At 41.1% G+C, this 21710-nt stretch overlaps 1 protein-coding gene across 1 annotated transcript; it reads right to left on the minus strand.

Moving 5' to 3' along the window:
- Window positions 1–2729: 2729 nt before the first annotated feature.
- On the minus strand, window positions 2730–21525 carry ranbp10 (RAN binding protein 10). The gene is made up of 15 exons (XM_008311048.3): window positions 21180–21525; window positions 11821–11932; window positions 11413–11465; window positions 6575–6742; window positions 6447–6469; window positions 5819–6003; window positions 5620–5732; window positions 5421–5529; window positions 4759–4907; window positions 4472–4676; window positions 4222–4361; window positions 3840–3988; window positions 3171–3282; window positions 2908–3049; window positions 2730–2790 (listed from the first exon to the last, which is right to left on the minus strand). Exons 1-14 carry the CDS (start codon window positions 21379–21381, stop codon window positions 2919–2921), a joined length of 1851 nt encoding a protein of 616 aa, XP_008309270.1. The 5' UTR covers window positions 21382–21525; the 3' UTR covers window positions 2730–2790; window positions 2908–2918.
- Window positions 21526–21710: the final 185 nt, after the last annotated feature.

Genomic DNA, 21710 nt, shown 5'->3' on the forward strand with positions numbered 1-21710 from the left:
GGAAGTCCACACGGCTTCACAGGCCTGTGTTTTCTCACGTCCCTCCCCAGGATCACACAGTTCAGCTGGGAGACGGGTTTCCAACACAGATTAACACGTACAGGTGTGTGTGTGTGTGTAACAGAAGTCCTTTTTTAGCTGCAGAAGCAGACGGTCAGTGTGTGTTTGTGTGTATGTGATGTGTACACATGAATACTTCAGTGAAAGTAGTTCCTATCAGAGCAGACGGTGTGTAAAAAAAAAAAAAATAACAAGTGGGTTTTAGATTTGACCACACCACCGGCAGTTAACCCCCCCCGCCCCCGCCCCCCACACTGAAATCACAACACGTCAGTATTTATCCCGTCGTCATCCACTTACAATCAGATATGAAATATACACCTGCCGGCGGTGACGGTCAGAACCAGGTCAAAGCAGCCGAACAGTCACACACTGATGCAGCTTTGGCAGAGGATACCTATTTATATAGAGTTTTATTTATTTTTTAAGTTAAAATTTTTTTAAAAAAATCACTTTTTAATGAAGCTGGATGATTGAACAGATTTATTCCTCTGTCACCAAGAAAACACAGCTGAAATGAAGCCAGTTTTTACCACCATCTGTTCAGACGTTAGAAAACCAAAATAATGAAAAATTCATAAGAATGTGGAAAAAAGAAAAACTTCTGTTGCCTTAACCTAATCCAAACTGTTACGCCTGGATTATGTGCTGCCAATCATATGATTTTTTTTCAAGTGTTGTTTTATGTAAATGAGTCGGGTCACTTTGGTCACTCACAAACCACTACTCCGGAAAAGTTCATTCACTTCCCCAAAAAAAAAAAAAAAAAAAAAAAAAAAAAAAAAAAATCCACCTGCTGTTACTGATCTTTCTTTTCCAGCTAATTACATGAAAAGTTTTGGTTTTTTTGCATCAAATTATGAACTGTTGATTCATCTCAATTAATCACGATTAATTGCTAATAATTTCGCCGCCCTGTGACTAATCCGATTGATAATTAGGTTTATTCTAATGCTGTTACAGGGAGGATGTGGAACTTGATCTGAAGGGTGGTTTGTGGGGAAACCCACCTGTGGAGTGACTGGACTGGACTGGACTGGACTGGACTCAGATTGTTAGCCTGTCTCTGCTACTGTTGACCTGTGTGATGGTGTTGTTCTCAGCTCGGAGAGCAGGTGTTGCTGTGTGGCTAATGCTCAACCGCAGCCACGGCTCTGATTGGTCAGTGACGTTCCGGCTGCGGCGACACCCTGGCTATATTCCACTGTGAGTCCTTGTTGTCACCTTTCCTCTCCTGGTTTCAGGCCGCCTTTGCAGCGGGTTTTCTAGTTAAACGCAGCCGGCGTTCTTTATTGTAAAAAAAAAATAATAATTCAAAAGTCTCCCTTTGACCCCTGCTCTCTTCAAGTGTTATCGTTTCACTGGGGTGTAATGGGTGCTAATGATCTGCTGCCAAACAATCAGAGGTGTGTGTGCTTCATGCTGAGGTCTTGTTGGTGTGGCTCTGTGTCCTACTTATAGGACTGGGTCTGGAGTTGGATATTTTAACGGAATGAAAAAAATAAAATAAAATGGGTTGAAGGTCTTCTGTCTTTCTGTTGTGTCTGTTTGAAGGATTATCTATATTTAAAAAAATAAAAAGATAACTGTATATAAAAACTGGATGTAATGGTCTGACGGCAAAGTCAAATCGTGGGAAGTTGACGAGAATTTTTTTTCCCCCGATTCGGAAATCAACGTCTGTCACAGGATTTAGTCCAGCAGGTGATTCCTGGTTGTATTTTGTCTCAAATACTGGTTCTAGGCCTTGATGATGTCAACCTGATGAAAATATGAAGGGATAGATCAGCGCTCCCCAAGGACCAGTCGGCCGGTATCAGCCGTTACGGCGGATTTATAACACGGCGCCATTATTAAAGGATGATTAAACTTTCAAAATAAAACATTTTTTCAGACTTTATTCTCTTAGTATCACAGTCTGAATGACAGTCATTCAGACTGTATCAGTCGCTGGCACCAGCGTTCTACATACAATCCCCTGATTATTAGAATAGATTAATAATATGAGGCTGCAATGCTGCCATCTAGTGACTTTCATCTTCATATACAGCCGTTTTTCCCAAAAAACACATCACTTGGCGCAACCCAGGCACTGTGTTATCGAGTTTTCGTTATCGATAGCGATTCGTAAAGATATTACATAATTAGGCTAACATCTGGCCGAAAATATTGTCCGACCGATATTATCGGACATGCCAAGTCATGATTAAAAGCACCGAGTTCAGACAACTCTGTCCGGTTCTTATATACAGTCTATTAATGGTTGTGTGTGTGTGTGTGTGTGTGAGCTGATCTGTATGATATGATGAATGAACAACGAGGAGGTGATAAATACTGGTCGCAGGGAGTCAAACTGGTTAAACCCATTCAAAGGTGAAGAAAACCAAAGTCATATGAAAGGGGGGGGGGGCAGGATGAGCACGACAAACTGACAAGAAAAAAAAAAAGGACTAAAAATAATAACAATAAAAAAAAGACTAGATAAAACAGAATAATAATTAATTATCTTTAAATAGTGTCACACATTTCTTTCTTTGATAATACTAAATTAAAAAGGAAGCCTTCCTCTCTCTCTCTCTCTCTCTCTCTCTGTCCTCCCCTCTGCTGCTCTGCCTGTGACCCCGCGCTGAAGGACAGCCCAACGCACCCATCACACGCCTGATCTTTCCCCCCTCCGCCGCCACAACTACCTGCTGGACATGCCTTCGCTCAGTGCTACTAAACATTAACCTGCGGAGAGACGGAGGGAGTCAGCTGAGAGACGTCGACGACGGGAAAAGGAAAAAAAAAAAATGTACAGAATTTTTTTTTTTTTTCATGATAAAGTCATGTCTATTTCTCACTCACCTGGACCGGCGCTAGTGCAAAAAGTTGTCTACTCTGGCGAAGGAGCAGGAACCAGACCGGACTCGGGCCATGAGTTGAACACACTCTGTGGCCTGACCCAATGCTAACATCAGAGGAGGCTGCTTAGGCAGGTTCTGGGACTCTGGGGGAGGAGCCATGGGACAAACAGGAGACAGAGACATTATTTCTTGTAGAGTTTTAGGGTTAATTGAATGAAAGTGTGTCAGTCCATGTGTGTGTGTGTGTGAGTCCGTGTGTTTTACCCAGGATGGCGCTGTTGAGTGCGGAGCAGAGTGATTCTCTCTTTGTGGGATCTAACTGCTGTCCGACGGGGCAGTTCCATGGATCTGAGTACGCTAACAGACTGAACGCATCCTATACACACACGAACAAACACACACTCTTCAGTTTTCAGAGTCAAATCTCAAAAGAATAAAAACATAACTTTTGGACATTTTGTTTTGTCTCATCATATTATGACAAAAGTCAACAGCTTCATAACCAGTTTTTTTTTTCTACAATTTCATTGAAAACTGTCACAGATTTTCTCGTGATTTTAACCAAATCCTCAGAGCTGGAACTTCAACAGGACAATAAAGTTTTTCTGTGTCCACAGAGGAGGATCATGGGAATCACAGCTCTGACTTTGCAGTCCTTCAGGTCCCTTTCCTTTCACTTTTTTTGGAGTCTTCTGTCCCCTGGTGGCTAAATCAGGATGTTGCATCATAATATTTTATAAACTGTATTTTTTACTTTAATGTATTGTATGTCTACTGTGAGTCCCTGTGTTTGTTCAGAGTGAGCCTACATCCTAACGGACAGTTGACCTTTTGACCTATGACCAAATATGCAGCCCCTTTAACTAAGCACGGGCAATTCCTGCAGCCTGTAGAGGATAAAGCGTCCAGAACCTCGTGTGCGTGAGTGTGTACCTGTAACATTTTCTTGTGTGTGGCGTTCTTGCCGTATTCGCGGCACAGCTGTTCGCTCAGAGCCTGCAGTTCTCGTCCAAACTGGATCATCTTTTCTGTGGCTGCTTGGTTTCCTCCGCACAGCTGCTTGCCGTTCGTACAGCCCTCATCTGTCAGACAGACACACACACGCACACACACACACCGAACACACACGCAGAGAAGTACTGTTGTGTATCTGTACCCACAAAAAATATTGAACTAGCTTTTAGTTCATGCTTTAATTCTTAGAAGGACAAGAAAAAAGAAGAAAAAGATGAAGAAGTTTATTAGTTTTAATTAAGTTGCACGAGTATTGTTCCTTGTCATATGTGTGTGTGTGTGTGTGTGTGTGTGTTTGTACCTGCAACACCGTTGCCGATGCTGTTGTCATCCGTCTGAAGGATTTCCTCGTGTTTGTACGTTCCGTTCATGATCCGTGCAGAGGAACCCTCGACCACACCGTTGGTGTAGTGCTCCGCCTCTATTTCCATCTCACTGTCACTGCACACACACACACACACACGTACAGATGTTCAGTTCAATGAAGTCCTGCATTAACACACACACACACACACACACACGTGGTAGTCACAGCTGTCGGCCGGTCTGACCTGGTTTCCTGGGTGCTGTTGGTGCTGTGTGGTTTGGTGGAGTCAGAGGAGTTGGACTCAGAGTAGTTGACTGAAGAAGGTGAGGAGGAGGTGGAGGAGGAGGCTGAGGAGGAGGCGCTGGGGTATTTGACATTGCTGCTCCCACCGTGGCTTTTGGATTTACTGGGTGGAGTCACTCCGTTACTGCATGTAGGACTGTCCCCTCCTGGGTGGACATGAGCCGTGGTCGTTATCATTTATTGTGTTTGTTTGTTTTTGTAGCTCTGTGTCGGCTGTGTTGTATTTACCCCCGGTGTGCAGCTGTGTGTTGTTGGCTCCGTGGCGAGGGCTGAAGCTGGGAGAACCGGGGTAACTGTCCTGGGACTTAGGGGAGCGAACTGTCAAACAGCGAACCTCACTGTCAGTGCCGTTCACCATCTCGACAAACTGGCGACACCTGCAGGTCAGAACACGGTGTAGTTGAATGATGACAAATGACAGGATTACAACCGTGAATACTCCAGCTGACCAGGTGTAAAATAATGACAATTTTTAATAACCTACATCCGATAAAAGTAAGAAAAATAATTTTATATATATACATATATATACACATATATATATACATATATATACATATATGTTAGAAATATTGCATATAACTGCATCTTTTTATCAGTTATCTGGTTTTTGCCAAGTCAACAAAACTGATGCACACACTCCAGCCCAGCAGGTGGCAGTAGTGCACCTTGAGTTTGTTAGACAGACGAAAAAAAGTTACACAAATGTCAGGTCATAAGAAAGTTTAGGGAAGTGATGGTGGACAAGACTATACTGCTGAGTTTTTTTTTTTATTTCCTGATGTGAGCTAACATTAGCTACAACAGTCCTTTGGTTATTGTGTGACTTGATGAATTGCAATTAATATTTACAATCAGATCCCACCACTTATTAAAATAATTGAACTTACTTCAACATGAATAGTAGATTAGGGTTGTGGTCTAACAGGCCTGGATACAGTTGCTGCGTGGCTTCTATAGCTTCGCCCACCCGTCCTGCCAGCACCAGCTTTTGTATTCCTATTAGACAGGACGATATAAAACAATACGATGATTGGACATGAACGACGCTCATGTCGCACAGACATGACCATTGTTGTCACGACTCACTTTGTCTGTTCTTTATAGACATCTGGTCCTCTTGTATTGTCGTTTCTGTTGCTCTGGCAAAGGCTGTTGCGGTGGCACAGTACCCATGATGCACCAGGTAGCTTGAAACCATACTAAAAAAAAAAAACACAAAACACATATAAAACCTGTAAAAAGAACTTATGTTTACATTCATACACCATTCGTGACTGTGTCCTACTTCTGAAGCACAGCCTGCCACTCTCCGAGTCTCTCTCCGATGGGGAAGCGGGCGATCATTCCGTGGATCTTGGCCCGCCATTCGCTCATGTAGTCTTCAATGTCGAACACAAACGGCTGCTGGCCAAAGTTAGCATCTACAATCTCACCTGGTGTCTGAAGGCCCACGGTGGGATACAGGTTGGGCTGGAAGATAATCAAATGATTAATTTCTGCAATGCTGCCATCTAGTGGCTTTCACTTTCATATACAGCTGTTTTTCCCCAAAATTATTTTTAGGGCACACAACATTTGATGAAACCAAGGAACTGTGTTATCGGGTTTTCATTAATGGAGAAAAAACTGATAACGATTGCCAAAATTATTTTTAGGGCACACAACATGAAACCCAGGAACTGTGTTATCGGGTTTTCATTGATGGAGGAAAAACTGATAACAATTCTCATAGATATGACATAATTATGCTAATATCGGGCTGATAATATCCGTCGGCTGATATTATCGGACATCCCTACCTTTAATCATTCTAGTGTAATAGTTTTGGGTGACTGTCACACACACTTTACAGAACATAAACATAAAGAACCTGTTGCTTATGATATTATAGGAATAGAAACTAAGATACTTACAGGGAGGTCTGTGAAGGCAACACCTGTAAAAAATACAAAAATAGTAAATAGACAGTTAATAAATGACGACAAATGGAACCAAATTAATTGTTATTAGGACTGTTGCTGGGGCTGTTTTTAGAACCGACCTAAACTGATGCCATTTTTGGTGTAAAAGCAAGTGTTGTTGATGAGGTTAACGCAGCAGCCAATCACGTCTCCCGTGGTGAACGTGGGGCCGTACGGCTGACCGGTGCCAGAGGAGCAGAAGGAGTGGCCGTCATCTCCGTGGTAACCATAGGAATGCTTGTCCCAGCCTGAAATAACAGATTAAAGATTGGGATTAATGTTTCATTTTAAACCTGACCTCTTAGAAAAAAAGAGTCATAAATTCAGGCTCTCAGCTCTGACAGGACAACGGTGTGTGTGTGTGTGTGTGTGTGTGTTTAGTCAAATATGGGACATGTTAAAATGGGAGCAGCAGAGATTATAAACAGTTCCTGTTTCCTAGTGGAGCGTCTGAGGTGAAGTGAGTTGTCTGCCTTCACTCTGCCGGCAGGAGGAAGGAAGACAGTTATTCATTCACTTGTGCTGCTAAGATTTTCCCATATGACCAGCATTGCCTGCAGGCCATCACATGTCTGGATTGTTAGGCATGCGCTGCAGTTCCATAAACGTCCAGCAGGAGGATCTGGTTCACATAGAGAAACTGGTGAGTCACTGCTGTCAGCAAAGGGCAGCACGGAAGGGCTAAAGCATGTCATGATTTGTTTAAATGGAATTCCCTCTGTTTGTCCTACATTGATGAGTTAATTCCTGGTTCGTCCACTAGTCCATTAGTAACCGTGAGCTCTTCATTACAATAATCTGCCACGGGCAGCTGTTAATATTCAACATGCTAACGCGCAGTGTGTTTTGTGTTGTCGTTCTTTCCAAATAATATCCTGCCAAGTTTCATGGAAAGTAATTTGATGTGGATGATAAATCAGAGGGGACATTTGGTAAAAATAAGACTTCAGTGCCTTTGTCCAATGACATGCAGCAAACAGCAGTAGTAGAAGTATCTGGTCTTCACAATAAACTCTCCATAAATGTAAAAAACTGGACGTCCGATAATATCGGCCAACCATTGTTAGTATCCTCCGATAATGAAAACCCAACAATCCAATGCCTGGGTTTTGCCAAATGAAGTGTGCTCTAAAAATAGTTTGGTAAAACCGGTTGTATATTTAAGTGAAATCCACTAGATGGCAGCATTACAGCTCATTTTATTAATCTAATCTAATTTCCAGGGGATTGTATGCAGAATGCTGGTGCCAGCAACTGATACAGTGGTTTGAACAGATAAACAAATAAATATTACCAGTTAAATTCTCCCGCCCCCTTACCCCCCCCCCCCCCCCCCCCCCCACATATAAAAAAAAAAAATAAAATTTTATGATATAGGGGGGGGGGGCAGGGGAATTTAACTTCCTTAGAAAATAGGCCACTGTTGCCCTGCTACATTGGCATCGGTTGATATCACTAAATATATTAATAATATTTTAAAGTACCCATTCAAGGTTTATTGGTCAAAATCCCAATAAAAAAATATTATTTGGTCACGTTGTCGTTGGGGTCACGTGAGGAAAAGCAAACGTTTAAATAATCAAATTATCGACGCTTTTCTATTTAATAGTTCAGACTGGTCGACTGTCACACTGTCCTTAATTACAGCACGTAAACTTAAACGGCCTGTTACTAATGATCCCCGTGTCATCACTGCTCAGATGTGTACATTCAATATTGTATCAATACACTCATAAAAATACACGTTGTCCTGAGCCATAGTTTCTGGAACCGTTGCCCAGCTCCGTTGTGAGAAGCACTGGATACTGACACGGCGTTTAAATGTTTCCAGTTCACTGCTCAAGTCTAAAAAAAAAAAACAACAACATTGTTTTCCCTCGAACCCTATCGAGAGGATGACATCATCAGTGTGATGCAACCCCAGCAGTGATTGGCCGTTTGCTTCGTCCTTATGTTCAGGCACTGCGGTAACCAGCGACACCAGTGAGAAATATATTCTGTGCGTCGCCAGCTGCGACACAAACACGTAGTACGACCTTAAACAACCTGAGCATATTCATCTGCCACTCCTGTAGGGGCTGTAAGGCAACACCCACGGGGCCATATGTTTACACAGCATTCCCTGTATCCAAGATGAAACGACCGACTCCAGGGCCTGAGCCAATGCTGAACGAGTTTCACACCGAGCAAGAAGAAAGATCAGACCAGAACATATTTCTTAGTGACAGGAGAAGAAACTTTGGCCAAGCCGTTGGTGTGGATTTGTAGGAACAATTGTAAACACACACATTATATAACATATATACATACATACATACATATATACATATATATATGTATATATATACATACATACATATATATATACATACATACATATATGTATATATATACATACATATATGTATATATAGAGAGAGAGAGAGAGAGCAGTTGTGACTTTCTTTTTAACTCGAATGCATACTGTTCTCAGTTTCTCCACACGATCTCCTGTGTGTAAACCCTTTGTGTGTGTGTTGATTTGTGTGCGTAGAGGTATTAGATTAATCTGCTGACAGGGATATTGCCTCTAAAGCCAGACTCACTGCTCCAACATGCTAATGAAATGGGCAGGACTCCACAAAAGGATCAGACCCAGAGGTCAACGGTGGAGAACAGTGAACTATTTACAGACACACACACACACACACACATTCCCATACATTATTTGTAACACGTACGACTCCGCTTGGTCCAAGGTCACAACTACATTTATTGTTTCACCAAAATTTGAATAACACTCATGTCTATTTGTCTGTATTCATCTACACAAAAAACCCTGAAGAACTGATCACGGCTGAATTCTTTACACGTCTGTTTTTAGTTTGCTCTGATTGGCCAGTTTCTGTGCTCATGTGACCCAGGCAACAGAACATTCAGGAATACTTTTCTGCCGGACAACAAACTGTGTCCAACTGTATATATAAAGCTCCAGAAGAAAGTGTCGAGTCAAGGATGGGACCTGGAAAAGTTTTTTTTTCAAGTTTTTCCTGACCTTTCCTGATCTAAGCCTTACTTTTCACATTGACCCTCTTCAAAAAAACAAAAACAGTGGTTTCACTGCTGTTGCCTTTCCTCAAAAACATTTCCTGATTAGGTTTCTCCAGGTCAGACAAGGGTCGGCGTGACTTCCTGAAGAAGCTGCCAGATGCTGACGATCTTTTATTTGCTTGTCCATAAAAAAAACTATAGAAAAAAACTCTGATTTTAACTACATTTTACTCTAGAAAACTTAACATTTAACAGCAACGCAAAATGTACATAACACGTAGGACTGGTCCTAGAACTCTTCAAACCCTGGGCCGGACAGAAATCACACAGATAAATCCACAGACTTGGAAAGGAACCCAGAAATAAACCGAGTCCTGTCAGAGTTTAGGAAACGGACAGAGGACTCCACTCACACCGGCTCCACCGACCATCTGTAGTTTGAATCCTAGCAACCGACAATATTTTCATAACTAATGTGAGTGCTGGTTCTGGGAGAGGCGTCCACTGTTCCACGGTGTTCCAGCCACTGTGTGACATTTGACATGTGAATCAGGAAGACAGGAGAACCAACCATCTGTGTGTGTGTGTGTGTGTGTGTGAATGTGTGTTTGTGTGTGTGTGTGTGTGTTTGTATTGGTGTGGCAGCGTCTGCGTCATTCAACCTCATACTTGTTAACCATTTGACCAACATTATATGAAAAATTAGAAATTTACCGAACAATTCCAAAAAATAAAATTTCTAAGAAATTTCTCAAATGTTCTTATTTGATGAGAAACATGCAGAAAAGATCTGTGATTGGTTAGAGCTCGGCACAGCTCTGATTGGTCAGGTAAAAAAAAAAGAAAAGTGAAGGGGATTTAGTCTGACTCCACGCTGCTTTGTGGTGATTCTTTCTTTGTCATCAGGCGATGAATGGACCCCACACAGATGTGTCTCTGGGTGTGTGTGTGTGCGTGTGTGTGTGTGTGTGGACACGGTGAGTCAGAAGCTGACAACACTGATCTGACGACAATGTTGTATTCATCTAGTAAAGAAGAGGTGTCAAACATAAGGTGTTCATATCCAGGATATTTTCTGTAAAATTATATTTCATTAAATAATAATGACACTAATATTAATAATAATATTAATAATAATAATAATAATAATAATAATAATAATAATAATAATAATAATAATAATAATAATAATAATAATAATAATAATAATAATAATAATAATAATAATAATAATAATAATAATAATAATAATAATAATAATAATAATAATAATAATAATAATAATAATAATAATAATAATAATAATAATAATATACTTGTACTTTTTTATGAAAGCAAAAAGGAGAAATGTCATATTGTTATTTATAGTTTTTTTTTATGTTATGATTGTTCTGGTCCGGCCCACTTGACATTTACTGTAATTACGTTGTACGAGGCCCAAGATGAGTTTGACACCCGTGAAGTGTAGACTAAAGTGTGTACTGTGTGAAACACTAATAGCAGGATAATTGTCTGTCCAACGTCAGATGATCACATCTGTCCAGGCCTCAGACTGACTCCGCCCACTGACATGTCCCGACATGTTCTTTTCACAGGACTGTCAAACTGCTCAGACCGAATCCACAAAACACAACCAGTGACTGTGGCGTCACATGACGTCACATGACGTCACATGACGTCACCTCCTTCTGCCGTCACCCATTATAACTAAACCTGGACCAGTCATCGTCATTCAGCACCACGGTACTTCCTCTTTGGTTCTGATTTTCGTTTTGTCTTGGAAATAAAAAGGTCCTTGACAGAAAGGTAGAAGTCGTCGAACCGTGGTACATTATTCTACCATCTCAGCGTTGACTGCTCGTGTTCTTAACAGTTTCATGTTACTCACCAGGCAGTCTGTTCATGTTGACCCCCTGGGCGGACAGGCCGATGCCCATGTACCTGCAAACAAGAGGAGAGAAATCACCAAGCTATAAACACCAGCTGTAAACACGCGCTCGACAGTATTTCAGCTCTGGGGGATGCAGGGGGTGAAGAAAAAGTTAATATCAGACGTCCCTAGTACACAGACAACGGTAAAAGCAACATATTCTCCACGTGTAAGTGACAATGTGATTATTTGGATTTATCTTCTGAAGGTGTCGCAGAACAGTTCCAGTACTGACAAGACAACGATTGCATTTCTGAAAAAGTGACAGCCCGTTATCAATCTGTTGCTACCGTGTTTCCTATTTGGTTCCTGCAGTCACGCTGACAGTACATGACCATATGTTCAGAGTTGTACAGTCTGACCTACCCGTCGCGACCTTTGCTGACAATCTTGACTTCGAAGTAGTAGATGCCGCAGGCAGCAGGGATTGGGTGTGTGGCCCGCACGGATGCTGCGTCTTTGTGGTTCTTGCCATGACCTACGGGAAAAAGAAAATACATCATGAATAAACACAAACGGCACAATTTTAGGTCGAGACGTCCAACCTCATATCTGGGCTGTGCACTATGGACATTCTCTTGTCTTTGCTGATCAAATTGTACCCATTTTTATTTAGTCATTTCTAACTCTGTTTAGACTTAGAAGTTGTTCAGTGTCAGTGTTTGGTCTGCGGCTCTTTTATTAAATAACCACAGAGACGATCACGTGATTTACATAAGACATGAAGGAGTCAGACTCTGAAAATGATAACCACAGAGACGATCACGTGATTTATATAAGACATGAAGGAGTCAGTCTCTGAAAATACAGCTATTTATTCATATATTTACATATTTTTCATAAACACCTCCTACTACTTTAACTGTCTCTGTCGTTGGGAAATGTCTCCAGTCATGGGCAAACTTTTCTCCAAGGCTGTCCGTAGTCTAGACGCCTATAAGTCAGGTTCTCTCTCAGATCCACTGAGTTGCATTATGCTGAAAGGTTATTATGAAAGTATTGATCAATAACACCCAAAATAATCTGCCTTTAATGTTCACTTCAGGCACTGATGTGGCTCAGAAACTATTGATCAATGTTGTTTTCTATGATGCACGTTTGTTTTGGTGAGTGTATGGAAAAAGTCCGTCAAACCAAGGAGGGCCGGACCGGTTAAATCATCACTGACCAGTTTTTGGGCCGCGGGCCATATGTTTGACATCCCTAAAGCAGTGGACCAATGAGAAGACAGACACGGGAGCATCAAGAGTGGATCTTTATCAAAGGCCAAACCTTCCTCTGTCTGTCCACTGCTGTTATTTAATCAGGAACTCAACAATTTGTAGTTTCCTCTGACGCAGCTCCAGGGAATAAGGAGTAGAAGTAGAACTGGACAAAGTGAAAAGAACCAAACTGAACACACTGTAGCATCACTGTCCTTTATTCTCATCATCTAAGATTTCTGCTAACTGTGAATGTGCTTCCGGTCCTTTCCTTTTCACAGTCATTGATTCTGCAGCACGGCCACGCTTTAGTCTGTGCAGAAATTCAATTTAGGGTTATTACCCCGTATCACTGATGTTCTTACTAATTTGATTGCGTCCAGTGAAGTATCCTTTTAAAAACAATTGAGGATGGGCCCAACAAAGATTGGCTTCACCACAGTGCATACCTAATGAGCAGTCTGTAGCGGCTGGTCTCCGTCTCTCTCAGGTTCTCTCTTCTCTGAGTGAATTACCAAACAAGCACTTCATGACTATTTAAACACGTCCTTAAAACGCCTGCCCTCTGGGCTGGATGAAATATTGATATGGGTAATATGCAGAGAGGAGAGGACTGGAGCTAGTGAGCATGTGTTGAAGATCCACAGAGAGAGAGCTAGGGGGCGCTATCATCTATAGTGATCTGTGCATAGAAAGTATCAGTGAAACAACATTAACCTGTAGAAACAGAGGATGTGGCCACAGTGAGGTGATGGAGGTGATGGAGGTGATGGTGATGGTGGTGATGGTGATGATGGAGGTGGTGATGGAGGTGATGGAGGTGATGATGGTGGTGGTGGTGGTGGTGTTGGGGTGGTGGGTATGAGTTTTGTGTGACTCGCATGTGTGTTTGCAGCACCATTCGTGACCATCGCTATTTTTAGCCACTCCTCGTGAAAGCAAGTGGCCAGTGGGCCAACAGGTCTCACAATGACACAGATGAAGGATGAATGTGAGACACAGCTACTACTCTCAACACCAGCGCTCCACCGCCCACTGAACAACACACCCACGGAACAGCGGGATCCAGTTTTTTTAGCTGAGCTCTACTGCGACTGCACCACGGTGTAAAAACCTCAGAACAGTTAATTCAACGACTGAATATACATTTCAAAATGCCGCAGGCCAAAAGCACGAGGCCACGGTATGACTGAGGCCTCGAGCGCCGCAGCAGAAGATTCTCACATTGCTGGACCTCTACTGATTCACTGGCTGTGGATTATCCAGAGATGCTTCTGCTGAGTTCTCTGGCTGACCTTGTCTGAAGATTACAAAAGGGAACAGCTCAACAAAGTCCAGTGTGTTCTCTTCCCTTACAATTGTCTTAAGCTGACATGTACTGGAGACCATTTCATAAAAATGTAAAAGACCAACCCTCGCACTGACCTCAAACTTTAGCTGCACTCGCGGGCCATCGCTCATTTATTCAAATATTATTTATTCAATAGACTTCTGAGGGAACGGCAGTGTGCGGACGCCAGCCCATGTCAGTAGTGATAGTGCAGTGTCCCTATTATATTACAAATATATACAAACAACATTGCCATTGTTGACTCTGTAATTACCTCTAATGCCTAAAGGGAGGAGGACAAGTTAGTCTCCCTAATCAGTACCAGAAGAGTAAACTTCAAAGGTACAACAGGCAAGTTTTCAAGGTTCTTCCAAATGGATGTTCAACCATTTTATCAACCATTTACGGTCCATAATAGAGACAACGGCTAAGAGTTACTTCAATGTGCGTTTAGAATCCACGGGCTGCTGCCAACCACTATAATATGGAGCCGACAATAAGTCAAATTGTCCCTACATATATTTGCGAATTCAACAGCGGCATCCTCTCATTATTTTACTTTCAAAATACTGTGTTATCAAAGGAACTGTTTATACCAGAGAAACGGCGCTGGTGTAGCAGGGTCAAACGTTTCAGCTGTTAGGTGACATCAAATAACTGCAGCAGCGGTCAAGGATCAAAGTTCAGGGCCCTGATCTTCTTACTCAAGAGAGACAGAGAGATCAATTACCAGCAGAGAGAACCGACTCTGTTCTGCAGCTCAGGCAGGTCAAACTAAAAAAATAAAAATAAATAAATAAAAACCTCAGCTCAGCCATAAAGATAGTCCAGGTGACTCTGTCACATCATAACGTGGTTCATCCAGTCACAGGCCTATCTTTCAACAGATATTTTAGACTTGCTGAGTTAGGTGTAGGACAGAGGTATTCAATAACACCGATGGTGCCAAGCATAATATTAGGCAATTCATAAGAAACATACAGGCTGTATAATGATGACAATGGTGACAATTTCTATTATCAAATAACCTGGCGAATAATCAAGGATGTTTATCAGATTATCAGCAATTATTTGTCATAATTAGGGATGTCCGATAATATCGGCCGACCGATATTTGCATTTTCACATCATTTATAATGATAAAAATGACAAGGTCTCCAGGTCGTGTAATTCAGATATAAAACGTGTGATGACTGCAGCGCGAAGAAAGCACTGATTGGAGTAATCTGAGGTCATGGCATGGGTTTGTCATATAGATACGTAAAGTACATAAAAAAAAACCTAAAACGTTTCAGTTAACCAAACAACCAACCCAAGTTTTATTGTGACATTTTTATACTTGATGACAGCAATGCTGCCCACAGCCGTTTACAAAGACAACAGAGAGATCTGACAGCCAGTCAAGGATCTACAGATCTGTTTAACCAGTTTGGTGTCTGTGTGTGTGTGTGTGTTTTAGAAAGAACAGAAATAACAGGTTTTTTTACGCTAAAATGTGAACTTTCATTCATAAAGTGTTGACGTCAGTGGCCGGTTGTGCCGTTTTTTTTTTGTTTGTCAGAATTTAAAAAGGTTTGGACAGTCTGGACCAAATCCTAAATTTCCTGTGTTATGTACAGCACGCTCTGCCTCCACATCAACAGCTGCCCTCTGGATTTATGATGCCTAACATCTGCTCAGTCTTTAACCACAACACAGGTTTGCTCAACACTGCATAGCTGAGACTAATTTGGATTTACAGGAACTGAACATCTATATAAACAAATAAACAACAACAAAAAATCTCATACTATAAAAAAAGCCATCTCAGCTATCACCTAGCTACTTTTAAATACTGAAAACACTTTGCAGTAGATACAGTAACAGTTAATTTCCCAAAGCACTTTTTAAAAACAGTCTATAAAATTCAAGCTTTATTGTTAGAGCTTGGTAAAAGCAGATCCCTTAGTACTAACAAGGTACAAATAAAATTAAGTACTAACATTAATGTTATATTATAAAATAATTATTAGTGGCTTAGGGACTGGCATCGTCACACCTCCCAACACCTCCCATTGAGAGCCTTAAAGGAAAAGTTACCAAACCTTCATAAACATTTTCATTGTAAAATGAAATGCTATGAAAAAATAGTATTCAATCTCAATACGTCAATTTATCACATTAAAGAAAATGAAAAAGAATCAATGCCCAGCACCAATCATAATGCATTTTCAGGACCTGATTCTTTCTGAATGAGACATCACTGACATTGATGACATTTTGGACCTCAAGTACTATTTTTCTTATCACAGTGTTTTCTCTTCCACTCTTTATCCTTGGCACTGTGTCAGCTGTTTTCAATAGATGGCCCGCTGTTGCTGTTGTGCATTGTCATCCACTCTGGGGTTTTTTTTTCGATTTTCAAGGGTAGATTTTTCTTTTTTAAGGCAGAGCCAAGGATTGGAGCATGTCCAACTCTCCCTGGTGACCCCAGGAGTGAGTCTCATATTTTTTTGCAGATGATGTAGTTCTGTTCACTTTGTCAGAATGTGACCTACATGGCTTTTAGGATTTCTCAGGGTTCCAGTGGCACGTCAGGAGCCAAGTCCCCAAAAACAATGAAAAATCGAATGTCTTAGATTTAAAGCAGCATGTGTGTGTGTGTGTGTGTGTGTGTGTGTGTGTGTGTACAGACTTACAATTCACTCCAACTTCTCCATCGTTAAACTTTAAAATATTTATTATTAACCATGTGCGACAATGTCAAGCCCTGCTCCGTCTCTCTGCTTACTTACAAAAAATTATAATCTCAGCTAGACAGTCGAATGTGGATATTACTGTGTCACTACACAAAACACTAAAATAAAAAAAAAATGTGTTTGTTCTTTGGTTAAATGCTAATAGTAGCTATTGGGCTAACGCAAAACCAATGTATTTTTAGCCGGGTTCTCTTACGTGAACAGAGTTGTTTGTTCAAGGTTGACGGTTGAATAAACCATAAGGAGACATATTGAGTATCAGTTATCAGTATGAATGATAGTCCACATTATTAACCATTTCTGTAGTAGTTAAATGGGCCATTTCATTTGCAACCATTTTCAAATTCACCAGTACAAAAAAAAAAGTATCTGATGTCTGTTTTTTCCTGCTTGAGACAAACTAATTTCATTGCAAACGGCCAAGGTCACTGTTTATATTGTTTGGACTTAGCAAAAATTAACACGCACCTAGTTTTAGTTTAGTTTAACAATGTGAAAATAACCCAGTCCTTATCTTTACTTGGAGAAGTACAACGATCAAGAGGTTTACGTAAGGCATGCTTTGTTTGCTTTTACACGTGTCAAAAGCAGGAGGTTGAAGCTGTCTGCAAAATATTAAACTAAATTAAAAACATAAAGCATGTTTTTTTACACTGTGTATTTCTCATACAAATCCAACGGTTACATCTGTGTTTTGTTGATAAATATGAATAGCACTGGAATACCTGTAAGGACACGGTTGATTAATCGTAAGAATAGCTCGTCACTGCCTGTCCTTAAACAGAAAGAATTGGCACACTGGTCAAAATAGCATCTGAGCCACATGGGTGAAGAAGATGAGGAAGAGCTGAAACAACCCAGCTGTAGAAACATGGCCCATCACTTCAGAACAGACCTACTTATATTATCATCCCAAAATAATTATGCAGAGTCACATCATTAGAGGTCTTCTCATAGAAATCACGATTTAACGCTCCGTTTTTTAGGATCCAAGGTTCAGTCATCAAAGACTGTGGGGTCCTTTCAAATATCAAATACACAACTGCTGTGCAAAAACACTGGCTTTGTGCTAGGATGGAGAGAATTCTAGGTACATTTTTATATCCCATCTTCTTCAGTTTTTTTGACAGTGACATCATCACAACACTGGGCCATTTCTGTAGCATAGCTTTGGATCTTTTGCTAGCTGGAGAGGGCGAGCAGAAGTGCTTATGACCCCCTACTGTGACCCTGACTAGTTTAAGTGCAAACTAAAATTTGTGTACAAGTAGGCTACTAGTCAGTAAGTTAGTAAAAAAAAATCTTTATAGTCCTCACCAGTGGTTAGAAACAAAAATAATACACACTTTTTGAAGAAATCACTGATAGAAGCAACTAAACACTATAACCTCAAAATGAAGAAATAATAATATTATATATATATAGTAATATATATATATATTTGTATAATATAATAATAAATTTCTCTGTTCTCTTCCTGCTGCTCACAAGTCACAAACTATATTATAAGAATAGGAATACAGTAATAAAACTATTTTAAAATGGAATCTGTTTTTGTGCATGTTTTTAGGTTGAGCAAGAAAGAGAGTGGCCTTGCAGTGGGATGTTATCTCCACAGCCAGAGATGTAGCACTGGCCTGCTCTGCCTGCCTGCCTGCTGGGGGTGGGGGTTGGGGGCGGGCCGCCCTGACGTGTCGTCTGACGAAAAAGAACACACCAGGCACAAAACACTCCACACAGTTGTCACCGTGTTTTGATTGAACTGCAATATGCAGATTAATAAATCACATGGTCCTCCAACTGACCATACGGACGGTTTTCTGAATCAGTGGCTGACGGTGCCACCAGACGAGCAGAAAGTTGCTGTCATTGTGAAAACGCTGGAGTGAGCTTCGACACCACAGATTTATTACAAGTTTGCTACGTTTGGCCTAATGTAATGCGCAGAGGCCTCCTCCTGCTCCTCCTCCTCCTCACTCCTGACAGCACAGACAGCAGCTGGTGAAAATGAGCTGCTCATGGAGGTTGGACAAGAGACTCCTGGCTAAAGGCCACATGGACCCCTACTGTATATGGAGCGGTACCAGTTGCTGAAAAACATACATATACTTCCTAGAAGGCAACAATAGAAACTGCCATATTTCATATTTTATACACTCCACAATACTTAAAATGTGTTGTATATTTAGTTGAAATTCATTTAGCCCCTTTTATCACTGTTGTTTTCAACCACACACACTAGTTAAAACACATCAACTTGCATAGAATAAGCTAACATTAGCTAAAAGTTCACTAGCGATAGTCTGTTTACAACAGTGGCAGCAGCTGGAGCTTGGACATGTGATTGTTGTTATTCTAATAGGCACATAATATGCATATACTGTATGTTTTGAGAATAAGGCCAGCTCTAGAATTTAAAAAAGCAATGGGGGCCAGTGCCCCTAAATGAACAGCCTGCTCCACTTACAACAACAACAACAACAACAAGAGGTAGAGCATGTGCCTATACAAGTATAATCTGGTTTACTGGTGAGTTCATCCCTATGAAACACAGATAAACTTACAGAGCATACAACAGTTTATTTTCAGGTCAGTCACAAGACTGGACCATACATGTTGAAATTAGCAATTGGTCTGATTTATATTTAAAATCAAGTTGCAATTAATAGTTTGTGGTTACTTTTAAACGTCCTATGTCCTGTCACACCTGAGATTGGCCATCATATCCATTAAAACAATGATCTGGTGTGTTCCAGTTGCACTGATTGGAACACAGGATTAACCTTTTAAACCTTCGCTATTGGCAAATACCTCCTTGCTCTGTTGTGAAAGGGTTTACAGTTGCCTGTGTGTTAGTTAATGATTCTTGAGTCTTTGTGCTCCACATTTACAATATATTATTACTATATCGCTACTTCTATGTTATGTTTAGCTCTATGTTCTACTTGTCTTGAAGTTGGGTGGGTCAGTGTTGTCTCCTCTGTTGGAAAACCAAGTTGAGGTTTATGAGTGTATGATGTGGTGTCCAACCATAACATCACTGGGCCAGTTTTTGGCATACAGTAGGTATGAGAGGTAAGGTCTGTTTTTGCTCAATAAATATATATTAGGCCTTCCCTGTCTGAATTAGTCCACATCCAAGGCAAATAAACTATTATATAGATCTCTGTTCCTTGCTTGCTAATATGCATACAATGTATTATTATATTTATTCAAAAGTCCTATATATACACACATAAAATAACTCATTAAAGTTAAGTCCTATATATACACACATAAAATAAGAGTTATTATCACAATATTATACTGCTTTTCTTGAAGACATAACAACTGCAGTGGCACACAATATTATACTGCTTTTCTTGGAGACAAAACAACTGCAGTGTTATATACACACAACAACATTCGTGTTTTTTCCAAACAGGTTTGGCTTGTGTGTAATCTTTATATAGATAGCTTAGCTTCTTTTTTTTTTTCCAAAAAACAGCACTTCAGCAGCAACAGCTAGGCTAGGCTAACGTTAGCCTTGCTCTTGTCTTGACGTTAGCTTTTATCCGCGTTTTACTAAATTCCATCAGTTAGCTGGTTGGCAAAACCGTTTCAATGCGTCGTTATATCTCAAACCCCCAACCCTCGTTAATATCCCCGTCATTGTCCCTAACCTCTTCCCCACTCATGACAGCACAGAAGGCAGCTGGGTTAAATCTAAGCTGCTGTTGAAGGTTTGACATGGGACTTTAAAGGGCACATACGCGTAAAGCTATTGTTGCTGGTGCAAAAATATTTAGACACGGCTTATGATTTATTAAAGACTTCATATGAGACAACCAGTGGAATTTCCCGAGGAAAGAGTAACATGCCCTTAACGATCTGATTTACGTTTAAAAAAAAAGCAGCAGTTTAGCCCAGGCTAGGCTAACATTAGCCTAGAGACTAAGTAGCTCCCTGTTAGCGTTTACTCTTGTTTTGCTAAATTCCATTAGTTCGCTCGTTGGCAAAGCCATGTTTATGCGTCGTCACTACAGCCACTGACACCCTCTCAGTCTATCCCCCTCCTCCTCATCCTCCACTAGGCCAGATGTAGAGTCAGTTACTGCAAACAAATAACGTCACAGACGTCAAATAAACAAAAACGGGCAGAAGTGTTGTTTGTTGTAAGGTATATTCCATTGTGCTTGTATATGAGACTCAAAATGTGTACCTTCTATCGTATCCTTTTCCTGTGTTCGTTCGTACAGCAAAGCAAGGTTATAGGACAGGAGAAGGAGCTCCTGAACTACACAAACACACAATACCAAAGCACATACAGTCGACATATTCGCATACAGTGTGTGTGTTTGTTTGTTTGTGCGTGTACTCGATCCCCCTCCGCAACAACACAGTGACAGATTTGAGCTGTATGTACTGCTGTGGTCACAGACTGGGACCGGTGACGACTGACTGGGGCTCTCTGACCTTTATAGTGGACCCGCAGGTTGTTCTGTGACAGGCCGATGTAGCTGTATTTATCCTTGGGGCTCCAGGATCGAGGTAAAGGGGTCTCTTCCTCGTTCACAGCCGGGTAGAGCCGCTTCAGCCTCTCGTTTAGCTCCTGCTCTTGGTAATTAAAAGCAGCAGGATCTCCTAACGGCAGGCTTCCAGCTCCGAGCTCTGCCATGTCTTTATTAATATTCGTATTCCTCAACGTGTCGTGTTTCTATATCAACTTAATTCTCTCTTAATAAGCCTTTCTGTTCCACCCTGAGCCCCGTGTCACTCCGCTGGAGCTGTGGGCAGAGAGTGAGAAAATAGCAGCGGTGTGTCATCCCCGGATCAGCAGCAGAATGTAACTGTAGGCTGGAACACTGCAGTGTGGGAACTGTAGTTCAGTTACACGTTGCTATAACCTCCAGATCTGCACAAACAACTACAAAGCTCCAATGACAGGCTCCTATGTTTAGTATTTTACCGAACGAGGAAGCTAGGAAATGTAGTTTTCTTCTTACA

The sequence above is a fragment of the Cynoglossus semilaevis genome, chromosome 6 (assembly GCF_000523025.1).
Source record: "Cynoglossus semilaevis isolate Cse_v1.0 chromosome 6, Cse_v1.0, whole genome shotgun sequence".
In the NCBI taxonomy this organism is placed as follows: Eukaryota; Metazoa; Chordata; class Actinopteri; order Pleuronectiformes; family Cynoglossidae; genus Cynoglossus; species Cynoglossus semilaevis.